The sequence below is a fragment of the Natator depressus genome, chromosome 25, assembly GCF_965152275.1.
Source record: "Natator depressus isolate rNatDep1 chromosome 25, rNatDep2.hap1, whole genome shotgun sequence".
NCBI lineage: Eukaryota > Metazoa > Chordata > Testudines > Cheloniidae > Natator > Natator depressus.
Genome location: NC_134258.1, coordinates 16,319,388 through 16,342,679, shown reverse-complemented (window position 1 = coordinate 16,342,679; position 23,292 = coordinate 16,319,388). Strand labels below are relative to the sequence as shown.

At 44.5% G+C, this 23,292-nt stretch overlaps 1 protein-coding gene and 1 long non-coding RNA gene across 3 annotated transcripts in view; one reads left to right on the top strand and one right to left on the bottom strand.

Annotated features, from left to right (window-relative positions):
• Positions 1 to 3,375, top strand: part of LOC141978017 (uncharacterized) — a 37,827-nt gene extending 34,452 nt beyond the window's left edge. For both annotated transcript variants that reach the window (XR_012636317.1, XR_012636318.1), the window contains exon 3: positions 2,243 to 3,375. This is a non-coding gene — a long non-coding RNA (uncharacterized LOC141978017). The remainder of the gene's footprint in view (positions 1 to 2,242) is intronic.
• The window catches only part of MED26 (mediator complex subunit 26), a 47,439-nt gene extending 29,381 nt beyond the window's left edge, over positions 1 to 18,058 (bottom strand). Inside the window, exon 1 of the mRNA XM_074939852.1 lies at positions 17,980 to 18,058. Within this exon, the coding sequence (XP_074795953.1) occupies positions 17,980 to 18,054 (75 nt within the window). The 5' untranslated portion in view covers positions 18,055 to 18,058. The remainder of the gene's footprint in view (positions 1 to 17,979) is intronic.
• Between the last annotated feature and the right edge of the window lie 5,234 nt (positions 18,059 to 23,292).

The window sequence follows — 23,292 nt, the reverse complement described above, 5'->3', positions numbered from 1 at the left end:
CTGCCTGCCCTGCAGCACAAGGAGCCAAGTCAGAGCGGGAGATGGAACTACAGTGGGAGAATCATAGGACTGGAAGGGACCTGGAGAGGTCTTCTAATCTAGATCCTGCACTCAAGGCAGAGCTAAGTATGTTACAGAGTTAGACCATCCCCTGACAGAAGACAGCTTGCGCTCTATAGCTTGTATTCTAGCTACAGATTTGCTAAAAGTCTTTCCCCCCTGCCCCCCAACTTTTTGAGAAGTTACTTTCATCCTCACTGAAGTATGGGTTGTTTCTTCCTCAGCATCCCACCTACTCAAGGACTTTGTTTTCTCAAAATAGTGCCTCATTATTTTAAACTGTTCCATCTGGTTTGGGTTATTTCTCCTTCCCCTACAAGTAAGCACAATTATTCCATGGATAGCCAGCTACTGTCAAGGCCATTCAGTAGCATGGCCATTAACAGGTTCTTGAGAACAAAATGAGCTCTCCCCTCAACCTCTTTGCCAAGAAAAGTATCATTTCTTGGAGGGTTGTAAACCCAACCCTTCCCCTCAGCAATGTACAGCCACCAGAGTGGTTTATTTTATTTACCAGCAAGTTTCACTACAGCAAAGCTGTCATGCAATGCAATTACAACAGGACAGAGTGCCATAAAGGAGCTCTATATACTGATCTGCATTATGTAAAATAAAAAAAATACCTTTCAAAGTTGGGGCTTGGTGTGCACTAAGTTAAAAAAAAATCAATTATTTCAAATCAGATTACCTGTTCAGTGTAATCTAATGCCAAACATGAAGTGACAATTCCCACTTTGGAAAGTCCCTGATGTCATAAAATATCAAGAGACTACCACCACCACGTGGCTCTTATATAGCACTTTTCATCATTTTTACAAAGGAGGTCAATATCATCCCCATTTCAAGATGGGGAAACTGAGGTACAGGGAGGTTAAGTGACTTGCCCAAATTCACTCATTAAGACCAGTGGCAGAGTTTGGAACAGATCCCAAGTCTCCTGAAAGCTGCTTTGTCTGTGGACTAAATATTATGCCAATTCAAAAAACAATTATGTCAGAATTTAAAAGACTGAATGTCTTCCACTAGCATTAAGGTGAGAATAGCCTATTTACATGAAGTATGCAGGGATAGCCATACAAAGTATTTTTTTAAATTAATTTTCTACCCACCTCAATTTCATTTGAAAGAACAAGAAACCCATTTTCTTTTCCACTATCCTCTTCACAAGAGAAAGAGAGTCAAACTGCATTTTCCCTAAGCAAGGGTATTGGGACAAGATATGAATATTACGGAGAGATCTAGCACAGAGACAACAAAGAAAGCCAAACGTGACAAAACCCTTAACATCCAATATATTTTTACATAAACATGTTCCCACAGAATCTTATATTCCCACAATGCCATGCACCTCTCTGCTATGCACCTTTTACAAGATCTCTGGTCAAGCAACTGCTCAGTTATGGAGATTATTTATGGCGGTTGGAGCTGCATGTCAAGTTTGTTCACTGTAGGCAGTTAAATTAACATGATGTTGTGTGTTACCTACCGCAAATGACACAAAAACAAAATGTTGAGAGTGAGATCAGGAGGACTTAAGATACAATAAAATATGTCACCACTTTAGGAGTAATATTAAAATTTCTCCATTTTACACCTTGCATTCATTAATGGAATGAAATTAGCCCTACAATATAACCATGATGTTCTGCAAGTTTTAATTCTAGATGGATTTCATAATATGCTAAAAGAGTTCCACAAAAGCATTAGCCACAACATATACAGGCAAAAGATTTTACTCACAAGCACCTTCAACGCTACAAAACCTAAAACAAAATACACCAAATGGAACTGAACTTATTGCTGGAAACTATGCAAATAGATTGATACCCCTACTACAGTCCTGGAACAAACCCCTTGTAAATGGAATATAAATAAAGAGAAGAATACAAATCTGCTAGATAGGATATATGTACAACTTACCAGAAGAATAGTGATTCTAAAGGAATACGGTATTTTGTTTTGCAGTTATTTCATAAGAATATGTGAGATACATGCAAAGTGACACCATTTAATCCTGTTTGGTGAAAGTGGCAAAAAAAGTGTGCAGAATCAGAAACACTCAGAGCTGAAACTTTACATTCCTAAACTGTTTTCTGGGTTCAGATATTTAAGTGTCAGATGTGATAATCATACTTCAAAAGAATTCATAGCTTAACTTTTTCTTGCTAAACTTCTGTTTCAGTTCACGAAGACCACTGCTGTGGACTAGACCTTCAATACTAACTCAGTGAGAAGAACCAGCTGGAACAAACTGGTCTTCAACCACTACCTTCTTCAAAGAACAAAATATAAACGCACCAAGTTTTGCATCCACTGGCTCTTCAGTGGAAAATTCTATCACCAGCTGTTTTGTACATGTTAAAATTGAATAATCTGAGACTAAAACCAGTCAAGCAACTCCTCCAGTTTTAAGCACGCATTACTCTTCTGTCACAAACATGCCACAGAAACTGATGAAATACTGTGGCATTAAATAGATTGTATCTCAAATGAGCAATTTTCTAGTACAATAAAGGTGTAAGTACACCAGGTTCACTTTAAGTACAATTATGTTTCTTTATTCAATAAGGGTTTTATTATTTGTATTGTATAGTGCCTATAGATGCTAATTGAGGTTCAGGGCCCTACTGCACCAGATGCTATGCTGACAGAGTAAGAAGACACTCTCTATCCCAAAGAGTTCATCATGTCATAACAGACGAAAAAAAAAGATGGATGAAAAGCAAATGGGGGAGGGGGAGAAAGGAGAAGAGAAGGAGAATGACATGACAAGAAAGGGTAACAGGAAAGTGAGCTATAGCACACAAAAAATGAGGTTTCCACTTATCACCTTACTACAATATGCTTAAGCGCCCCATCATTTTCAAATCTGATATGGCTGAATAACTATGCCCTAAAGAAAATGCTTCTGAATTAATGTTAACATTGACAAACTGATAGTATATATAGATATTACATAAAAAATACATTAAAAGAATGGTAAGGTTGCAAAGTAAAGCATTCTTAAGTTTGAAAATGCCAGGATTAAGATTGCCCAGGCATCCTCAACTCAGTCCCCTCACATTAATATAGTCTTTAATCACATGATCACACACTATTTTTCTTCAAAATATGCCAGTAAGTCTTTGAAGTATCCACTAAGATGCATAAGCCTTGCAAAATCATGCAACCTGTCCTCTACAGTTCACTCACTGAGGACTCCATCATCTGACATTTAGCAAATCTTAAACATAATTTAAATGCAGATTTGGGGACAGTTTTAGGAAGGTGTGGTTTGTGTAGCAGGGATTCAGCAATATCTTCCTCTCGATGACCATTACAGACCCCATTGCTGAAAACAGTTTCCAGCTCCTGACGATGTCCTGGTAAAAGACAGGCAGCGCAGAGATGTATCGGGGAAGACTTCTTGGATGGAGATGAAAGAGCTGCTGGTCATATCATGGCCCTTGGACGTGGTGGAGGAAGGCATGTACTGGCATACTCTATGCCAGACTATGAACACTATATGAGTCTCTGCAAGGCCTGAAGGTGGAACATAAGTACCTGGCTGTGAATCTTTATTGTTTACCAAGTTTGTGTTACTGCAGTTTTTTTCCACTTGTTTTTCCAATATTGGCTCTTTCTATAAATGAGTGGAATAGATTTTTATGATCTTGATAAGTGTTCAGTCCCTTATATCATGACTTTCATACAAATGATACTAAGCATTTTACTTTCCAGTTCCCCTGCTTCCTCTGTAAGAATCTGTTTTACACAAAAATCCTCTTCACTATTTTTTCTTTTTATATAGTAGTTTAAGGTTTTATTCCAGACAGTCTGCATCAAGTTGTTTTTGTTCTAGTGACCCCTCTGGTGATACAAAAAGAAAAGGAGTACTTGTGGCACCTTAGAGACTAACCAATTTATTTGAGCATGAGCTTTCGTGAGCTACAGCTCACTTCATCGGATGCATCCGATGAAGTGAGCTGTAGCTCACGAAAGCTCATGCTCAAATAAATTGGTTAGTCTCTAAGGTGCCACAAGTACTCCTTTTCTTTTTGCGAATACAGACTAACACGGCTGCTACTCTGAAATCTGGTGATACAGTGACTATAACATTTCAGGGTACTTTGATAGCAATTTCCTTCTGTATGCCTTCCTTGTCTTGAGATTCTCAAGAGCAGCCAGGATGCTGATTTCTCACCATGGGTCCTTGTTATGGAGAGTGCTGTTAATTTATTCATTGCTGAATTTTGTTGTTAACCATCTTGCAGAATGGGTGAGAGATGGGCAGTTTAGATTAGGGAATCATTTAAAAACAAAGGGAAACAAATCTCCATGGGGCACTGCAGAGAGCATCAGTGGACATCTTGCCTTCATTGCAAAGTCAACTCAATTTGAATCTCACACACACACTAAACAACTGTGATGGTGCTTTTAATTTAAAGTTGGTTGGCCCATCAGCGAGCAAAGGCTAAAGCTAAAACTGTCAGCTGCTAACATGAGCATTCTGATCCTGGATACAGGCTAGCTCCATTTGACTGATACTAGTTCATTATTTGTATTGCCATCGTGCCTAGAAGCCCTAGTGATAGACCAGGACCTCCCTGTCCTAGGTAAGTTACAAACATTACAAAAAGACAGGCCCTGCCCCAAAGAACTTACAACCTCCAATGCCTTTGCAAAATTCCTCCCATATGCCCAGAACACAGACATGTTCTCTCACAATTCACTGGGAAAGAATTAATTGTTTTAGTGCCAGACATGAGTGAGTGCAGCAGCAGTGTGGACACAGCATCTTGAGTGCTATTTAGCAGTGTGGGCACTTTCACTCAAGCTAGGCTCACTCAAGAAAAACAAGCGTAGAACATTTGAGTTAATTCAGTAGTGAAGACATACCTTGAATAAGTTACCTCCCCTTCCCACTGAACACCAAGGGGGGGGGGGGTGTGAGGTGGCTAAACACAAGTGATACCATCACCACCTCCTCTTCCTCGTCTGGAGCCTGGGGAAAGCAGATGTTGAAGGGGCAGTTGAACCACACCACTGCTTTGACCTTCAACATACATCTGACTTTTTTTGACAGCACCCAGACTTCCTTCAGCAGCCTCAGCCCCAGGCCTAACCTGACTGAAGGATGGCTACTAACCCCAGCCCTGTGAGATTATGTCCTGCCACAAGCGACATGGTCTCTGCACCAATGGACCACCATAAGGCCTCAGTGGGAAAATGGAGGAAGTTCTATTTTTCCTACCAAAGAACCATAAACATGTACAAGATAGCTGATACCACTGTGCCATTTTTCCAGTCTGAGCTTCATCCAATATGGCCTCAGAAAATGTACTGTATTGGTATATTTGGGGGGGGAAGGATAGCTCAGTGCTTTGAGCATTGGCCTGCTAAACCCAGGGTTGTGAGTTCAATCCTTGAGGGGGCCATTTAGTGATCTGGGGCAAAAATTGGGGATTGGTCCTGCTTTGAGCAGGGGGTTGGACTAGATGACCTCCTGAGGTCCCTTCCAACCCTGAGATTCTATGAGCCATAATATGTTTAAGACTATCAAGGAGGATGTTTCGGGATAGTACTAGCTCATATTAGTTACAACCTGGTACCTATGCAAGTATTACTGTGCCAACTACAGGCACCTTTTGGAAACAGTGGAAGCAAGACAACAGAGCTGCAAAAATTCAGAAAGCTATTCTGAACAGAAATGAACAACACTACTGTGGGGCTGAATCCAGCTGACCCACTACACCCTTTCACAGGCATGAAGCCAGTCAACCCACTAAGCTAACATTCTCACTTGACCCACGTGACTTAACAGAAAGCACCTCCAATTAGCTCAGTCCAGCTATTAAAGATATTAAAGTATCAAATGCAATCCTCCCCACTTAAAGTGGCTTTGAAAATTAAATTGTTTCAGATGAGACCAACTACAGTGGAACACATATCAGTGCACCAAATCCTCCTCTGCAACCCAGATTTTGATGTGCTGATTCAAACTCTAAAAAGACTACCTTATTATTCCTTCTACTCTGCAGCCCCTCCATAAGCATGCAGTGAGGCAGGTAACAAGAGAGACAAGGCAGGTGACAGGTAAAATCTTGTCAGCTGCTTTTGCATTCAAAGTATAATTTAGAATTTCAAGTTATTTGAAACAGAAAAGTACAAATTGTAAGTTTAATTCTTTACCATAAGAAGTAAAATACACACTAGCTTTTATATACTCAGGCAGCATCCTTGAACTAAATAAACTTATTAGTTCCTTAAAGGAAAGGATAAAGCCAAAGCAAAGGTCAAGTCTGTTTTACCTTCATTCACACCTGAGACACTTTCCTGCACCTAAAAAAGTCACTAAGAAGGGAAGCGAGGGGGCACTGTCCTCTTTCCCTTCTATTGCTTAGAAAATTAAGGGAGAAAACATTCTCCCATTATGCTTTTACTACATTTTTTTAAAAAAAGTAAAAAAAGAGTGAATTTAGGGTGACCCGATGTCCCAATTTTATAGGGACCGTCCTAATATTTGGGGCTTTTTCTTATATAGGCACCTATTACCCCCCACCACTCTCATCCCAATTTTTCACATTTGCTATCTGGTCACCCTAAGTGAATTTCATATTGGTGAGATGCTATAAACCCTGAGCCATGGAAGCTTAGCTCCACAACTCAAAAACCAACTGGAGGGAACTCCCCAGGCCAATACAGGTAGCCTTAATCTTTTACTAATAATTCGGGTCCGTTCTGGGAGTCTAAGCAGTGATGCCAACTATCATATGATCTCCATGGCATCTCGACTTACAACCAAGTCATTTCACATAGTAAGTATCTTATGGGTGTTTACTCACCATCAATCCAGATCAGATTTGAACTAACGACAGAGATGGTAACGGCAACAACACTTAATCCTCCAAGTCAAACTCCCTGTTTTACTAATTCATTTCTAGTGTTTAAACTCAGGGAGGGAATGTTATGTATTTACTCATTTTAGTACTAGGAATCCATCATTTCTCTGGGGTCTCATAAGAGGCCAGCAAAGGGGAAATAGTTTAAAAGATAGGCCTTGTGTACACTGGCAAGTTTCTGCGCAGTAACGCAGCTTTCTGCGGTGTACGCTGTAAAAGAACCATGCCGACAAGAGCCATATAGCTTTCTGTGCTGGGGCTACAGCGCAGTGGTGCCAGTGTAGACACCCTGGTCGATTACAGCGCGGCAACCGGCCTCTGGGAGGTGTCCCAAAATGCCTGTTCTCGCCTCTCCGGTCATCGGTTTGAACTCTACTGCTCTGCCCTCAGGTGACCAACCGTGAGCCCCACCCCTTAAATTCCTTGGGAATTTTGGAAGTCCCCTTCGTGTTTGCTCAGTGATGCATGCTGTGGTCTCAGCACATATTTCCAGGTGACCATGCCTGCTCCATGCACCAGAAGATCCCCCGCTTGCAGAATGCCGAGCTGCTGGACCTTATCAGCATTTGGGGAGAGGAGGCTGTCCAGTCCCAGCTGCGCTCCAGTCGTAGGAATTATGATACCTACGGACAGATTTCACAATGCATGAGAGAAAGGGGTCATGACTGGGACACACTACAGTGTAGGGTCAAAGTGAAGGAGCTGCGGAACGCCTACCACAGGCACGGGAGGCAAACCACCGCTCTAGTGCTGTGCCCACGAGCTGCTGGATCTACAAAGAGCTAGATGAGATACTCGGTGGCAACCCCACATCCACTGCAAAGGCCACTGTGGATACTTCGGTGGCTCGTGTGCCAGTCAAGAATGGACCGAGCCAGGAGGAGGAAAACTTGGACAAGGATGTGGAGGGGGACCCAGAGACAGAGGATGACTCAGAGGTCAAAGATCATGCAGTCAGGAGCTCTTCTTTACCCCGGAGGCTAGCCAGTCACAGCTGTCGGAGCTTGGCGAAACACAGGATATGACCTTGGAAGCCCAGCCTCCCTCTTTGTTATCACCGTCTCAACAGCTGCGCAGAATTAGAAAGCGGCCACGAAGAACTAAAGAGGACTTTCTGCAAGATGTCATAATGCACTCTGCTGCTAATAAACAAGAACTGAAGGAGTGGAAGGATAGCGAGAAGACGGACCGAAAGGAGAACGTGGCATGCCAGAATGAAGCCACGGAGCAGCTCTTAAACGTTATGGAGTGCCAAGCGGACATGCTCCAGGCACTGCTAGCACTGCAAAACAAGCAGCTCCGCGCCCGCCCTCCTCTGTGGCCGCTGTCGCAAAACTCTTTCCCATGCACCCCCACACATGCACCCCCCATACACCAGCCTGTGTTAATGTCCGTGAAACACCCAAGGTGATCCACAAGCGTCTGGAGAAGCATAGAGAAATACCCCTTCCAATTAATGTATCTGGTGGGTAGGTGGTCTGGTGCCAGAATTGGAATATGCATGCCATCTATCACCCCTCTGCAGTTAGGGAAGCCCATTTGCGCAAAGCAATCCACAATGTCATGCATGTTGCCTAGAGTCACAGTCTTTCAAAGCAGGATGCAATTAATGGCCCTGCATACTTCCATCAACACGAGTCCAAAGGTCGACTTTCCCACTCCAAACTGGTTAGCGACCAATCAGTAGCAGTCTGGAATAGCCAGCTTCCGCAGTGCAATCTCCACGCGCTTCTCCAGTGACAGGGCAGCTCTCATTTTCATGTCCTTGCACTGCAGGGCTGGGGCGAGCTCATCACACAGTCCCATGAATGTGGCTTTCCTCATCCGAAAGTTGTGCAGCCACTGCTCGTCATCCCAGACGTGCATGACGATGTGATCCCACCACTCAGTGCTTGTTTCCCCGAGTCCAAAAGTGGCACTCCACTGTGGTCAGCAACTCCGTGAATGCCACAAGCAATCTCGTGTCGTAGCTACTACACATGGCAAGATCAATGTCGAACTCCTCTTGCCTTTGTAGTTTAAGGAATAACTCCACTGCCACTCGTGACGTGTTAGTGAGAGCGAGCAGCATATTGGTTAACAGTGCGGGATCCATTCCTGCAGTACGCAGTACACAAACTGTTGAAAAATGGCGCCAAATGTGGATGGAAGCATAGGGATTGCTGGGATGCGAAGCAATGCCTCACAGGGCATTGGGACAGGACCAAGGATCCCTTGCGACTGCTCTGACTTCCCACAACTCTTAGCGGCAGAAGAGGAAGAGATGCTCTGTGAGATAGCTGCCCAGAGTGCACCGCTCCAAATACCACTGCAAGTGCCGCACATGCGAACACGCTATTGCGCAGGCAGCTGACAGTGCGAACACACAACAGCGGTTTCCCTTCGGCGCTCTCTGAGCAGCGATGTAACTCTGCCAGCATAGACATACCTTTAGAGTTTCTTTGATAGGGTGAGTCAAACAGGATTAATAAATCTCAACATTACTGGAGTGGGATAACACCACTCCTGAAAAGTTTAAAGTAGCAGCATTAGTCAACACTGTTTATGTTTTGGGGGGGAGGAGGGGGAGACAGGGTGTTATCTGCTTTCTCAATGTACCGAGAGCAAAAGAAAAATACTGTTATGTTAAATACAATGCAGCATGTGGCAAACCTCCTCTCCATAACACTTCACACAACTATTACAACAAAGTGGCAGGTTTCAGAGTAGCAGCCGTGTTAGTCTGTATTCACAAAAAGAAAAGGAGTACTTGTGGCACCTTAGAGACTAACCAATTTATTTGAGCATAAGCTTTCGTGAGCTACAGCGCACTTCATCAGATGCATTCAGTGGAAAATACAGTGGGGAGATTTATATACATAGAGAACATGAAACAACAATGGGTGTTACCATACACACTGTAAGGAGAGTGATCAGGTAAGGTGAGCTATTACCAGCAGGAGAGCGGGGCGGGGGCCCTTTTGTAGTGATAATCAAGGTGGGCCATTTCCAGCAGTTGACAAAAACATCTGAGGAACAGTGGGGGCTAGGGAAATAAACATGGGGAAATAGTTTTACTTTGTGTAATGACCCATCCACTTCCAGCTTCTATTCAAGCCTAAGTTAATTGTATCCAGTTTGCAAATTATTCCAATTCAGCAGTCTCTCATGGGAGTCTGTTTTTGAAGTTTTTTTGTTGAAGAACTGCAACTTTTAGGTCTGTAATCGAGTGACCAGAGAGACTGAAGTGTTCTCCAACTGGTTTTTGAATGTTATAATTCTTGACATCTGATTTGTGTCCATTTATTCTTTTACGTAGAGACTGTCCAGTTTGACCAATGTACATGGCAGAGGGGCATTGCTGGCACATGATGGCATATATCACATGGGTAGATGTGCAGGTGAACGAGCCTCTGATAGTGTGGCTGATGTGATTAGGCCCTATGATGGTGTCCCCTGAATAGATATGTGGACACAGTTGGCAACGGGCTTTGTTGCAAGGATAGGTTCCTGGGTTCGCGGTTCTGTGGTGTGGTGTGTGGTTGCTGGTGAGTATTTGCTTCAGGTTGCTGTCTGTAAGCAAGGACCGGCCTGTCTCCCAAGATCTGAGAGAGCGATGGGTCATCCTTCAGGATAGGTTGTAAGTCCTTGATGATGCGTTGGAGAGGTTTTAGTTGGGGGCTGAAGGTGATGGCTAGTGGCGTTCTGTTATTTTCTTTGTTGGGCCTGTCCTGGAGTAGGTGACTTCTGGGTACTCTTCTGGCTCTGTCAATCTGTTTCTTCACTTCAGCAGGTGGGTATTGTAGTTTTAAGAAGGCTTGATAGAGATCTTGTAGGTGTTTGTCTCTGTCTGAGGGGTTGGAGCAAATGCGGTTGTATCGTAGAGCTTGGCTGTAGACAATGGACCGTGTGGTGTGATCTGGGTGAAAGCTGGAGGCATGTAGGTAGGCATAGCGGTCAGTAGGTTTCCGGTATAGGGTGGTGTTTATGTGACCATCGCTTATTAGCACCGTAGTGTCCAGGAAGTGGATCTCTTGTGTGGACTGGTCCAGGCTGAGGTTGATGGTGGGATGGAAATTGTTGAAATCATGGTGGAATTCCTCAAGGGCTTCTTTTCCATGGGTCCAGATGATGAAGAGGTCATCAATATAGTGCAAATAGAGTAGGGGCATAAGGGGACGAGAGCTGAGGAAGCGTTGTTCTAAGTCAGCCATAAAAATGTTGGCATACTGTGAGGCCATGCGGGTACCCATAGCAGTGCCGCTGATCTGAAGGTATACATTGTCCCCAAATGTGAAATAGTTATGGGTGAGGACAAAGTCACAAAGTTCAGCCACCAGGTTTGCCGTGACATTATCGGGGATACTGTTCCTGACGGCTTGTAGTCCATCTTTGTGTGGAATGTTGGTGTAGAGGGCTTCTATATCCATAGCGGCCAGGATGGTGTTTTCAGGAAGGTCACCGATGGATTGTAGTTTCCTCAGGAAGTCAGTGGTGTCTCGAAGATAGCTGGGAGTGCTGGTAGCGTAGGGCCTGAGGAGGGAGTCTACATAGCCAGACAATCCTGCTGTCAGGGTGCCAATGCCTGAGATGATGGGGCATCCAGGATTTCCAGGTTTATGGATCTTGGCAGACAGTCCTCTTTGGCCACTGTTTTTATTCTCCCAGGGACAGGAATTCCTACATCATGTTATCACCTGAATTGATAAAGCTCCACACCCTACCCCCACTAAGTCCCGTCACGCTGTTAAAATCTACAAACATTTGAGGAAAATGAATATTGAGGACTAGTGCTTGAGCAGCACCACTTACAGACACTGGATGTCTCCTGAAAGGGTCTATATCAAAGTTGTTTACACGACCTATTAATTTTTATATGCATCCTTTGAAAAATAAGGGAATTTATGGAATACTCCACATACCTAGTAGCACTTAAAATATTAGTTTCAGAGAAGCAGCTGTGTTAGTCTGTAGCCGCAGAAAGAAAAGGAGGACTTGTGGCACCTTAGAGACTAGCAAATTTATTTGAGCATAAGCTTTCGTGAGTTGCATCCGATGAAATGAGCTGTAGCTCACGAAAGCTTATGCTCAAATAAATTTGTTAGTCTCTAAAATATTAGTGTATTCCCCTGGGTTTGGCGGAAAATGTTTCAGTTTTAAAAGAGTAAACGTCTATATAAATTTAACAGATTCTGTTCCTGAGTCAATGTGATCTGGTGGTTAAAGCAAAGATTTAAGAGCTGAAAGTCTCCTACACTAATTCTAGATGAGAAACTTGTTTATGAGATTAACTGACCATGTGGGGAGAGCACTTATTTGGCCAATCACACTCAATTGACCTAGGACAAGTTTTGTTTGTTTGTTTTAAAGAAGGACCTCAAAGTCAACTCAGGCCTTGTCTACACTAGAAAGAGTTTGCTGGTTTAGCCATACCAGCAAACCCTCCTAGTGGAGATGCAGTTTATACCAGTTGCCTGAACAAAAAAATTACATCAGCAAACTGACTTTTTTGCTAGTATAACCGCATTTAAACTAGGGCTTTTGCCAGCATAGCTACATGAGTTAGGGGTGTGATTTCTATATAAGACTCCCTGGTATAGCTATGCTAGTTAAAATTAAGTATAAGCCTGGTCTTACTCAGACTTCCTTGCTGAACAACTTATTCAGTATGTGATTAATGAAACCCTCGTATCAAATTAATCTAACAGGCTATAACCGGGCTCTGAAGGAAAGCAACCAAGATTTTTTTAATTATGAGTATCGATTCCAATGGTGGAGATAGTGCTGCAGCTCACAGCTTCCTTAGTTTCCAAAGCAATTTCCCTATGTGACTCTAAGCAATTGTTTATAACATACACCAGGACTCAAATCTGTCAGACACATCATCCAGGTTGGTGGTGGTGGGTTTTTTTTATTTTTGTTTTTTTTTTGTTTTTTTTTTTTTGGGGGGGGGGGGGGAGAGAAATAGTGTTTTCAAAACTCAGAGTTTAAGGCCAAAAGGGACCATCCACTTCAGTAACTCAGACAGAGCTTATGGGTCTATTACAGAAGTCCTCAAATCATGATTTAAAGACTTGAAGTTACAGAGAAGCCACTATTTACACTAGTTTAAACCTGCAAGTGACCTATGCCTCATGCTGCAAAGGAAGGTGAAAAACTCCAAGTCTCTGCCAAGCTGATCTGGGGGGAAATTCCTTCCAGAACCCAAATAAGGTGATCAGTTAGACCCTGAGCATGTGGCCAAGACCCACCATCCAGACACCTGGGAAAGAATTCATTGTAGTAACTCAGAGCCTCCCCATCACCAGCCACTGGATATATCTGAAGCTAGCAGTCGCATCAGCTACAGGCCACTGAAGTTTTCTGCTTAATTAAAATACCTACCTGCACAGTATCCATGCAGCATTTGTTGACCGTCTTACAGGCTTTGGAGTCTAGAACATCCAAGGTCTATTAACAGTTTATTGAGTTGATCTTGAGTACATTACCTTTGCTCTTGGTTGAAAAGGTTAAGATGGAAGACACCCCCTTCCTACAGGCACTTTTAAACACTGGGCTTATTTTTCCAATATTATTGGTCAGGATAAGTAACATATGCAGAATAATAAGCTTATTAATGTACATTAAATTATGTGGGTAACTAACCTGTCACAAGCTCAGCATCAATGCTGTTAACTGCTAACCTAATTCTCTCTGAAGATATCAGTCTGGTTACTCATATGTAAAGGCTGCGCGTCTGTCACAGAGGTTATGGATTTTGTGACTTTCTGTGACTTCTAGAGTGGCCAGCAGCAGCAGCAGCTTGGGTGTGTGGGAGGGGTCTCAGGGCTGGGGCAGGGAGTTGCAGCACGGGGTGGCGTTTACCAGGGAGGGGGTCCCACCAGCATGTCCCTACAGCTCCTAGGTGGAGGGGCCATGGACTCCACACACTGCTCGCAGCCCCTATTGTCTGCGGTTCCCAGCCAATGGGAGCTGCAGAGCCAGTGCTTGTGGCAGGAGCACCACGTGGACCCCCCGACCACCCCTCCCACTAGGAGCTGCAGGAACATGCCAGTCAGAACTGGGTAGGGAGCCTGCCAGCCCCACCAACCTTCCCCTCCCCCAGCAGGGGTCCCAGGCCACGTGCCACCCCCCACCCACCCCCCAGCATCAGCGAGGGCCCCAGGCCACACCACCACCCAGCCTCCCCTCCCAGCACCAGTGGGGGTCCCCGGGCCCCTCCCCAGAGCCCCCCAGCCTAAGTTTTATTTAGGGGCATATAGTAAAAGTCATGAACAGGTCACAGGCCATGAATTTTTGTTTACTGCCTGTAACCTGTCCATGGCTTTTACTAAAAATACCTGTGACTAAAACATAGCCTTACTTATATGGCCCCCATCACCCTAATATCTGAACACATCACCACAGCCGCACTCCAAGCAGCAGTAGTGCTGAAAATACACGTTCTTTTTATGTTCATTTTCATGGGTCTTGGCAAGACTGGTGAGGGAGGGTAAAAAAAATTCACAGAATATTTATTTCTTAATTGCATATTGTTATATGTTACAGAAAGCACTAATTCAACAGGTCTGTCATAAACTGTGCTAAGTTTACTGTTTAAAAAGACAAATGAATTCTTTTAAATGGGAAACTAATTAGATGACACTTGCTCAAATACAAGTTAAATAATTCTGAATTCCAAAACATTAGACAGAGCTCTAGAACAAAGAAGGTTCAGCAGAGCTAGTGCCAGAAGAAAGCCATTGGTACATAAATATTTTATTTTGACTTACCTTTTCCCCACTAAATGGTTATTTTTGTACCTATTAAAACCTTGAAAGTTGCACTTACATTGTATTACTGAGGCCAGGAAAGATTTGAAGTGACTAATGCAGGGATGACCTGAATTTAACACATTTTCTAAAAAACAGAAGCTGTATTATAGATTGGTATCTCCTTCCTACAAGGTCAAGGTCTTGATCTGTTTAATACTTCAGAGTCCTACGTACATTGATTGACTGATGTATCTGATCTGATGGCAAAAGTAAGAATTAGCCTCCTGACTCAGTTTCCTTATAAACAAGCAACTCCACACATTCTAGACACTGTACTCATCCAAAAATTCAGTATGAAACAAACTGAATAGCAAATGCAGGACAAGAAATCTATCCATCTTCCATCTGCTTGAAGACCTTTACGTGGAAAATGAGGCCAGAACTGTACAGTTTAACCTCATGAGCAATATACTGCCTCAGTCAGCAAATCCAAGATTCTGACATATGGTTTGGCAGGCTGTCCAGCAAGCAGTCAGGAACCATATTTCACTTCATATGGTTTTTTCACTTGTTTTCTGAACTGCAATAAGAATAATCTTATTGCCTGGCACCATCGCTCCCTCCTGCCCCCTGAAAACTGCTCTCTCTGAAATACCCTTCAGAGTTCTTAATCAGTAACTGAGATGGAGGTAAAAGAAAATTTACTATTTAGGGGCACTTCCTCTCCCAATAATCTACAGCACTCAGAGCATGCTGTGCCTAGATGTTTTCTATTTAAACTAACAAATGCCTATAGATTAATTTACTATGTAAAATCAATTACATGAAGTTTTACAATTCTGATTAACTTCCATATTTTGGGATCAGTAACTGTCAATATCCAGCACTGCTGAGGGTCAGTGTATAGTACATTTTAATGACATTACCACAGGTTATAAAGGGTGCATAGGAACAGAAGATTAAAGATAAATTGCTTTAAAATAGTATGTGCTACTCCTGTGTCCTGTTAAACTGAAAGATCCAGATCTCATGAGTTTGTAGAGGGCACAGTATGACAGACCTCATTTAAAACAATGCTGTAATAACTGCATTGAGTGACAACTAGGGTCAAGTACTGCATTCTTGGACAGCTTTATCTTTAAAATGCCTCAATAAGTAACATTATTTATTTTATTACAGGATCTTTTAGTCCAAGATCAGATGTATAGGAAAATAAACATGAAGTGATTGAGCTGATTTTTCTTTGGTTTTATGTGTATAATTTGTTGTAGCATCCTCAGTCTGCATTCACTTCATTAACCCACTTTATTACTGAGACACATACATCTGCTCCTAATAAAGAGAGAACTTCTCTAAGAGACAGGTATGTGTGAACTGATATATCAAATTCCATCTGCCCTATGGCAAGTGGAAAAGAGACCTGCCCACCCTGAGGGTGGCATGATGTATTGGTGTATAGCAAAAAGAAAAGGAGTATTAGTGGCACCTTAGAGACTAACCAATTTATTTGAGCATAGGCTTTCGTGAGCTACAGCTCACTGCATCGGATGCACTGTTTTTTTTTTTTCCTACTGAATGCATCCGATGCAGTGAGCTGTAGCTCACGAAAGCTCATGCTCAAATAAATTGGTTAGTCTCTAAGGTGCCACTAGTACTCCTTTTCGTTTTGCGAATACAGACTAATACGGCTGCTACTCTGAAACCTGGTGTATAGCATTAGACTTTGCGCACACTTAGGCTCCATCATAGCCAGCCTCAGATGTTATATGAACTGAACTCTACTTTGCAACTTACAGACTTTGATGTAAAAAGAACAGGAATACCTGTGGCACCTTAGAGACTAACAAATTTATTAGAGCATAAGCTTTCATGGACTTTGATGTGCTGCTGATCCAAACTAACCCTACAGCCCCTACGTACCACTAATTTGAAACAGAAAATTGTAAGTTTAATTATTTAAAGTACAAGGTAAAATGTACACCAGGTTCTCTGTGCTTATGCTGCATCCTCAAACTAGCTAATAAGCTTATCCTGTAGAAAAGAATAAAGCCAAAGCAAAGACCAAGAATGTTTTACCCCCAACTGTAAAGAATTCAGGAACTCACAGCCTGCTTCTGCCCTAGCCCCAGAGATGGCCCCAAAAGTTTCAAGGGCCTCACAGTCCTATAATTCCAGATCAGGATCTTATCTGAGACACTAACCTGCATCAAATGAAGTCCCTAAGCGTGGGAGCTTGTGGGTCAGGGAATAGAAGGAGAAATGACAAGAAGCCCCTTCCAGGGTGTGCTACGGAGAGCAGAGGGATTTGCTGGGAGTGCCCCCCGCGGGTGTAGATGTAGGGGGAGAAAGAGAGGCTGGAACACGAAATAGGGAAAGGGTGGGAGCCCTCCAGAGAGGGCAGACAGGGCAGGGGTGCCGAAACCACTGGAGGATACCCCTCCCCGAGGGTCTTTTATGGGGTGAAGAAGGGAGAACCGTTGGGATGCCCCCTCAGGAGTGCAATCGAGCACTCAGAGCAGCCTCGGCACGGACACTAGTTGCTCTGCCGCCGCCTCCTCCCGCGCGGAGGCCGGAAAGCTCCCTGTCCCGCCGCTTTCCCAAAGGAGCCAGAACAGGAAAACCCATTACAGACAGCCCAGAGCCCCTGCAGGCCGCGCCCGAGCCGCGGGCTCGAGTACGGAGCGCAGGCCGGCACCGCACCACATGGCCGGTTACCATCTGCCCCCGGTCCCCGGCCCCACAGCCCTGCCCGCGGGAGCACACGCACCGGCAAGCCCGGCCCTGTGGCAAGGGGATCAGGCCTCGGGAAACCCCCAGTCCTGGGGACGCGGGAGTCCTGGGCCCTCGCACAGGGAGACGAAACGCCTCGGACTCCGGAGCATCCCAAGAAGGGAGCCAGGAAACCCAGGCTCCCCTTGCACCACCCGCGGCCGGACCTTCCGGTCGAGGGCTGCTCCGCGAGGAGGGGACCCCGGGGAACCGGCATGCAGGCTGCCTGCGGCTTAGGCGCCTCCCGGGAGGCCAGAAACCAGGAGCTCGCAACACACCCACAAGGGTCAGCGGTTCGCGGGCGGCACGATCTACGGGGCAGCGCCCCCCCCCCGGGGAGGGGGGAGGGGAAAGGGGAGGTCGGCGGAGCAGGGGGCAGCGCCCCCCCCCCGGGGAGGGGGAAGGGGAAAGGGGAGGTCGGCGGAGCAGGGGGCAGCGCCCCCCCCCCGGGGAGGGGGAAGGGGAAAGGGGAGGTCGGCGGAGCAGGGGGCAGCGCCCCCCCCCCCGGGGAGGGGGAAGGGGAGGTCTGTACTTACGTTACTCTGCGGGTCGATGGCCTGCAGCAGCCGGTCCCTGATCTGCTGCGGGGAGGGGGCCGGAGCCGCTGTCATTGCCTGGGCGAAGCGGGGCGGCTGCGGCCGGGGCGGGCAGGCGGCGGGGCCGGGCCGGGCCGGGGCAGCGGCTCCTCACTCGCCGGCAGCAGCCTCCTCAGGGCGCCGCAGCCGCATGTTCGCTCCCCGCGCGGCGGGGGGAGCGGCGCTCGGAGCCAGACGCGACCGCGAGGGGAGGGTCGAGGCGGCAGGACTAGGCCGGACCCGTCTGCTCAGCTCGGGGCCGAACTCAACTGTGGGCAGGACTCGGAGAGCCAGCCCCGCGCAAGGCACCATGGGACCCACCCGACGCCGTTACGCACGGCGCGTCTGTGACGTACAAACGCACGCACAGGCACGTTGAGCAAGTGCTCATGCTCGGTAGAAGCGAAGGCCACCTGTTCGCAATACGCATGCGCCCAAGGCGGGGCGGCAGCGTATAGCGCGCAGCCAAAGCCAGCGCCCTCACGCCGCACGTTACCGAGCCAGGGGGAGCGGGAAACACGGAGCCGGCGGGGGAGGCGGCTCCAGCGTCCGCTGGGCTGCACCGGAGCGACAGCGACGGACCCCGCTAGGCCTTCCCCTTAGCCCCAGCAGCTGCTCCCGGCCCCGGATTGCTCGGCTGGAGCAGCAGGGGCCCAGCCCAAGACTCGGGGGCAGCCCCAGAGCTGGGGCAGCGGCAGTCGGGGATGGGCAGGGCTGGAATAATACGGGGCTGCAGCTCAAGGGATAATGGCAAAGATGTGTGGCTACAGTGAAGCCACGCTGAAGCCAGCAAGGGTGATGGGACAGGTCAAGATTAAACAAAGTATTCACAGAAAGCCAATGGTTTGATCTCCAGCTCTCCCTTACAGATGTGCACTTGTCCTGGCAGTAACGGGGGGGGGGGGGGGGGAATAGCCTCTGCAAAACCAGACAGCTAAGATTTTTCTTTAATGCAAGATACCCTCAGTAAAGAGAGTGACAACAGTGAGTCTTTCTAGCTGAAAAGCAGATGATATAATTAACACTATTTGAAGAAAATGGCCATTACTAAAAACACACATTTCCATAATCTTCCTGCTGGCAGTAGCCTCAAGAAAGTAATGGTGTTAGTCATAACACACACCATAGTGTCTCCCTTGCATGCCAATGCAATCTGAAGCAGTGCAAAAACTCTTAAACAGATTGGACCTCATTACTCTTAGTAAGATAAAACATACACCCAGAATAATTTGAATCAGGTTACTTTCAAGGGCTTTAATGCCCACAGATACATTCCTAAAGGTCCCTATTCTATTTGCGTCAATTTTATATGAGCCATTGTCTACATTAAATCTCCACAGCACATAACATTTTTAAACATCTCACCAAACTAAGATGCAATCTATTGGTAGGGCTAAGTATATAAAACTAAAAGCTAGGCACCCCCAACAAGTCAAGCTATAGTTATGCTGCCGAAGAACCAAAGTTCTGGATATGGGAGGAGAAAACCTATTTTCTTCTCCCAGCAGCAGCTGCACTTGTTTAAAACCTCAGAAGAGTCCGTTTATGTTCTGGTGGCCTCTACTGGAAAAAGGAAATCAACAGATGCTAAATAATTCTAGAATGTTCATGAAAGAATTATATTTGGCATATAATCACTACCACACCTTGCCCCTATTAATTTTCTATTTGGCTGCCTTCTGTGTAGTCACATTTGACCTCTCACATCTGAGAGATAGGCGTATACTACTGGGCAAATGATGATTTTTATACCCCTCGTATAATCAGGATTTCCACTAATTTTCACTGTAGTGGTTAAAATGATCAATGAAGCAACTGCTAGAGCATGTTTAAGCCTTGTGGAAAGGACTGAGTTTACAAAATACAAAGAAAGACACATAAGGCCTTATATCAGAGGCCTGAGCTAAAGTAGTAAAGTTTTCCTAATATAAAGCAAAGTCAGGCTGTGAACTAGGCCCTACTCACAGAATCTGGCAACAGGGCTGATATTGCAGAAACACAATTCCTAAGTAGTGTTAGGTACAAGAATATACACGCAAACACATTCCAGAAGGGTGGTACTAGAACACCCTGATACCAACCTATCCTCCAAAGATAACAGGAACATGCTGACCCATCTTAAAGATTAGGTCAGGATGATAGCATGAGGGATAGAGATGTTTTGATCAAACCAACAGGTACAGGGCAATGGCTGGCGGCCAGATAAATCAGAGAGTGGTGCCCAGATACATCGGGGCAATACGTAACTTGTTTGTAACGATGTATAAAAAGGTATCTCAGAGGGAGTGTCTTTGGCCAGTGCAAGGGGGAATGGAAAGTCCCGCCATTTATTGAGCTGCGTCCATTATCACAGGCATACATCTTAGTAGCCTCATAGAGTCTGCCAGGTGCTATTACCATGCTTCGTTGACAAACTTGGCTGGGCACCTTCGTACCTTAACAGATCCTGTGGTCATCGGACAGTTTGACTGAAGTCTGCTGTGCCAACTATCTGGCTGGGACAGCACACAGAGAACACACACATGGAGCCAGATATCTAACAACAGTCATACTTGCACTATGTGCTCAGCTCTGTATAAGGCACAAATAAGAAAACAGGCCCTGCCCTGAGAAATTCACAATCTAAAATTTCATTCCACACAAAAAGTAAAGCTGCGCCATAAATCCCACACTGAAAATCAGTGGTCACTAAGTGGTCTGCCACACTAATCAAGGATCTAAACTCTTGGGTGCATCGTAAGAATAAGTAGTTCAAAGCAAACAATTTTAATCAGTTTCAGTGCAACAGTATATAACTGCAATGGTAATATGTATAAACATTTAAGTATTACACTTATAACATCTGTTAAAGTGTCTACTATCAATGCTTCATTGCATTATATCGTCCATTTAGTCAGAATAGGTTTATTATACATATATTATAGTTATTATACAAGCGCTCTGTGTAACTTGGAAGCTTGTACCTTCCACCAACAGAAGTTGGTCTAATGAAAAACATTACCTCACCTACCTTGTTGCTATAATATAGTTTGCCATATTTGTAGTGTTAGTATAGCTTGAATATTTTCTACCTCCTAAATTAAAACACATTAAAAAGTGTTACTTAGAGAAGAGAATGCTACTTGTTCTACATGGATTGACCAGAACTTTACACCTACAAAACATTGCTCTGAATAACTGATACAAATCAAAAGAATGGTGGACACAAAATAGAGCTGAGTGCTACTCTGACGATTAAGGGGACCTCTAGTGGCTTATTTATAAACTGTAGGACCATCCTCTTCAATACATTGGCTAAGTATTCACTGAGGAAGTTAGATAAAAATTAGGGTGGAAATACTTTGAGAGTCATGGATTCTAAAAACAGTAGATTTTAATGGGATGCCATCCCCTGCATACCGTGGAAAGGACAGCATCTCTCCCCTTTTCAACAGATGTGCATGGGACAACTAAACTTTCAAATATAACCCCATCCTAAAGATTATTCTTTGCAAACTGAAATATCTCAAGATCCTTGCCAATCATGGCTAGGGATGAGCAGGAGGGAGATTTTAATGTGTCTCTTAGTGAAGGGAAAGGTCAGCTGCCCTTAGACAGGCATTAGAGAGACCCACTCTCAAGAATGCAACATTCATTACTGCCAACTTTCTAACCTATGATGTTATAATATTTAGCTGTCCACAGGTGTCCACTCCTCTGTAGTGGCATGTTTTTATTACTTGGTTTTGTAGGAGAAAGCAGTGTTGGAAGTAGCCACATCTTCATCCCATGGTTTGGTTTCAGACAGGACTATGACAGACACAGAATTACTCCCAAAATACCTGAATTACTCAACCAGATGACAAAGTGTGATCTTGTCTTCTCTCACCACCCCTTAAACCCTTCCTGTAGTTGTCATCTGCTCTTGTCCTTATATTAATTTAGGCCCCAATTTGCTTAAAAACGTTGTACACATAAGAAGTCCCATTGAACTCAATGGGACTATATGCATGGAGTTAAACCCATGCATAAATGTTTGCAGGTTCAGAGCCTGAAACTGAAAATTCTTCAGGGATTCTATTTGTATGTGCAGTGCTTTATCAAACATTTACAGTGCTGTATAAAAACTTTACTTTTCCCATATTTTCTGGGAAAAGATTAAATACAAACATAAGAAAGAGTTTTTTTAAAAAAAAAGGCAGTCAGGCATGGGGTTATATACAACAATTGGAAAAGAGTTGCAAATTAAAATAGGGTCTAGTTCATTTAGAGTTAGCCTGGGGCTGCAAGCATTCCTTTGTGGTACAGACCTCTCAGCAGAAATCCTTCCCAGTTTATCAATCTTGGTAGATTGCTGCAATTCATTCTGGTTGGGGCTACCCCCAAAAAAGGTACAAAAACTTCAAGTAGAGCGGAATAAAGCTGCTCCTCTTCACTGAGAACCTTCTGGAGCACATAATACAGTACCTATGTACTACCTATTGTACAGTGCAAGGTATTAGTTACAGTCTATAGCCTAGGACCCACTTATCAGAGTCTTCTCTCTCCTTCTCTGAAGTTACAACCCCCTGGAATCCTCTCCATTCTAGGAGTTAATTTTCATGGCTGGTATCAGGCTCTTCAAAGTGGAGAGCCTATGCCTGTGGGACCTGATCATTCCAGAGATGAAGTTTAGGAAGCTTCTGGGCACAGTGTAAAATTTGCTCTCTTAGGCAAGCTTCCTGATTTGATTGGTCAGTAGGAACTATGACTAGGAAGGTTCCACTGCTGGGCTTTTTATAATAAACAGCTATTTATTTATCCCTTAATTATTTTAGTTGTAGAGGACACCAAAGCTACTTACCAAGGGAGGCCAATTTCAATTAATAAATAAAAATAAAAAATGCTGGAGAAAAAAAAAAAAAAGAAGTCACAATTACAGGACAAACCAATTAACTCTTAGACCTTCTCAGCAGTTCTACAATGAAACTGACTCTTGCTAAAAGAAAAGGAGGACTTGTGGCACCTTAGAGACTAACCAATTTATTTGAGCATAAACTTTCGTAAGCTTCCAATGAAGTGAGCTGTAGCTCACAAAAGCTTATGCTCAAATAAATTGGTTAGTCTCTAAGATGCCACAAGTCCTCCTTTTCTTTTTGCGGATACAGACTAACACAGCTGCTACTCTGAAACCTGGCTCTTGCTAGTTGACTCTACTAGGAACTAACAGAGTACCAAGCAGCTTTAACCCTCTAAAAACAAAACTACTCTCTTCAAATCCATTTACATATTATCCACCAGAGCTCAACAGGGATG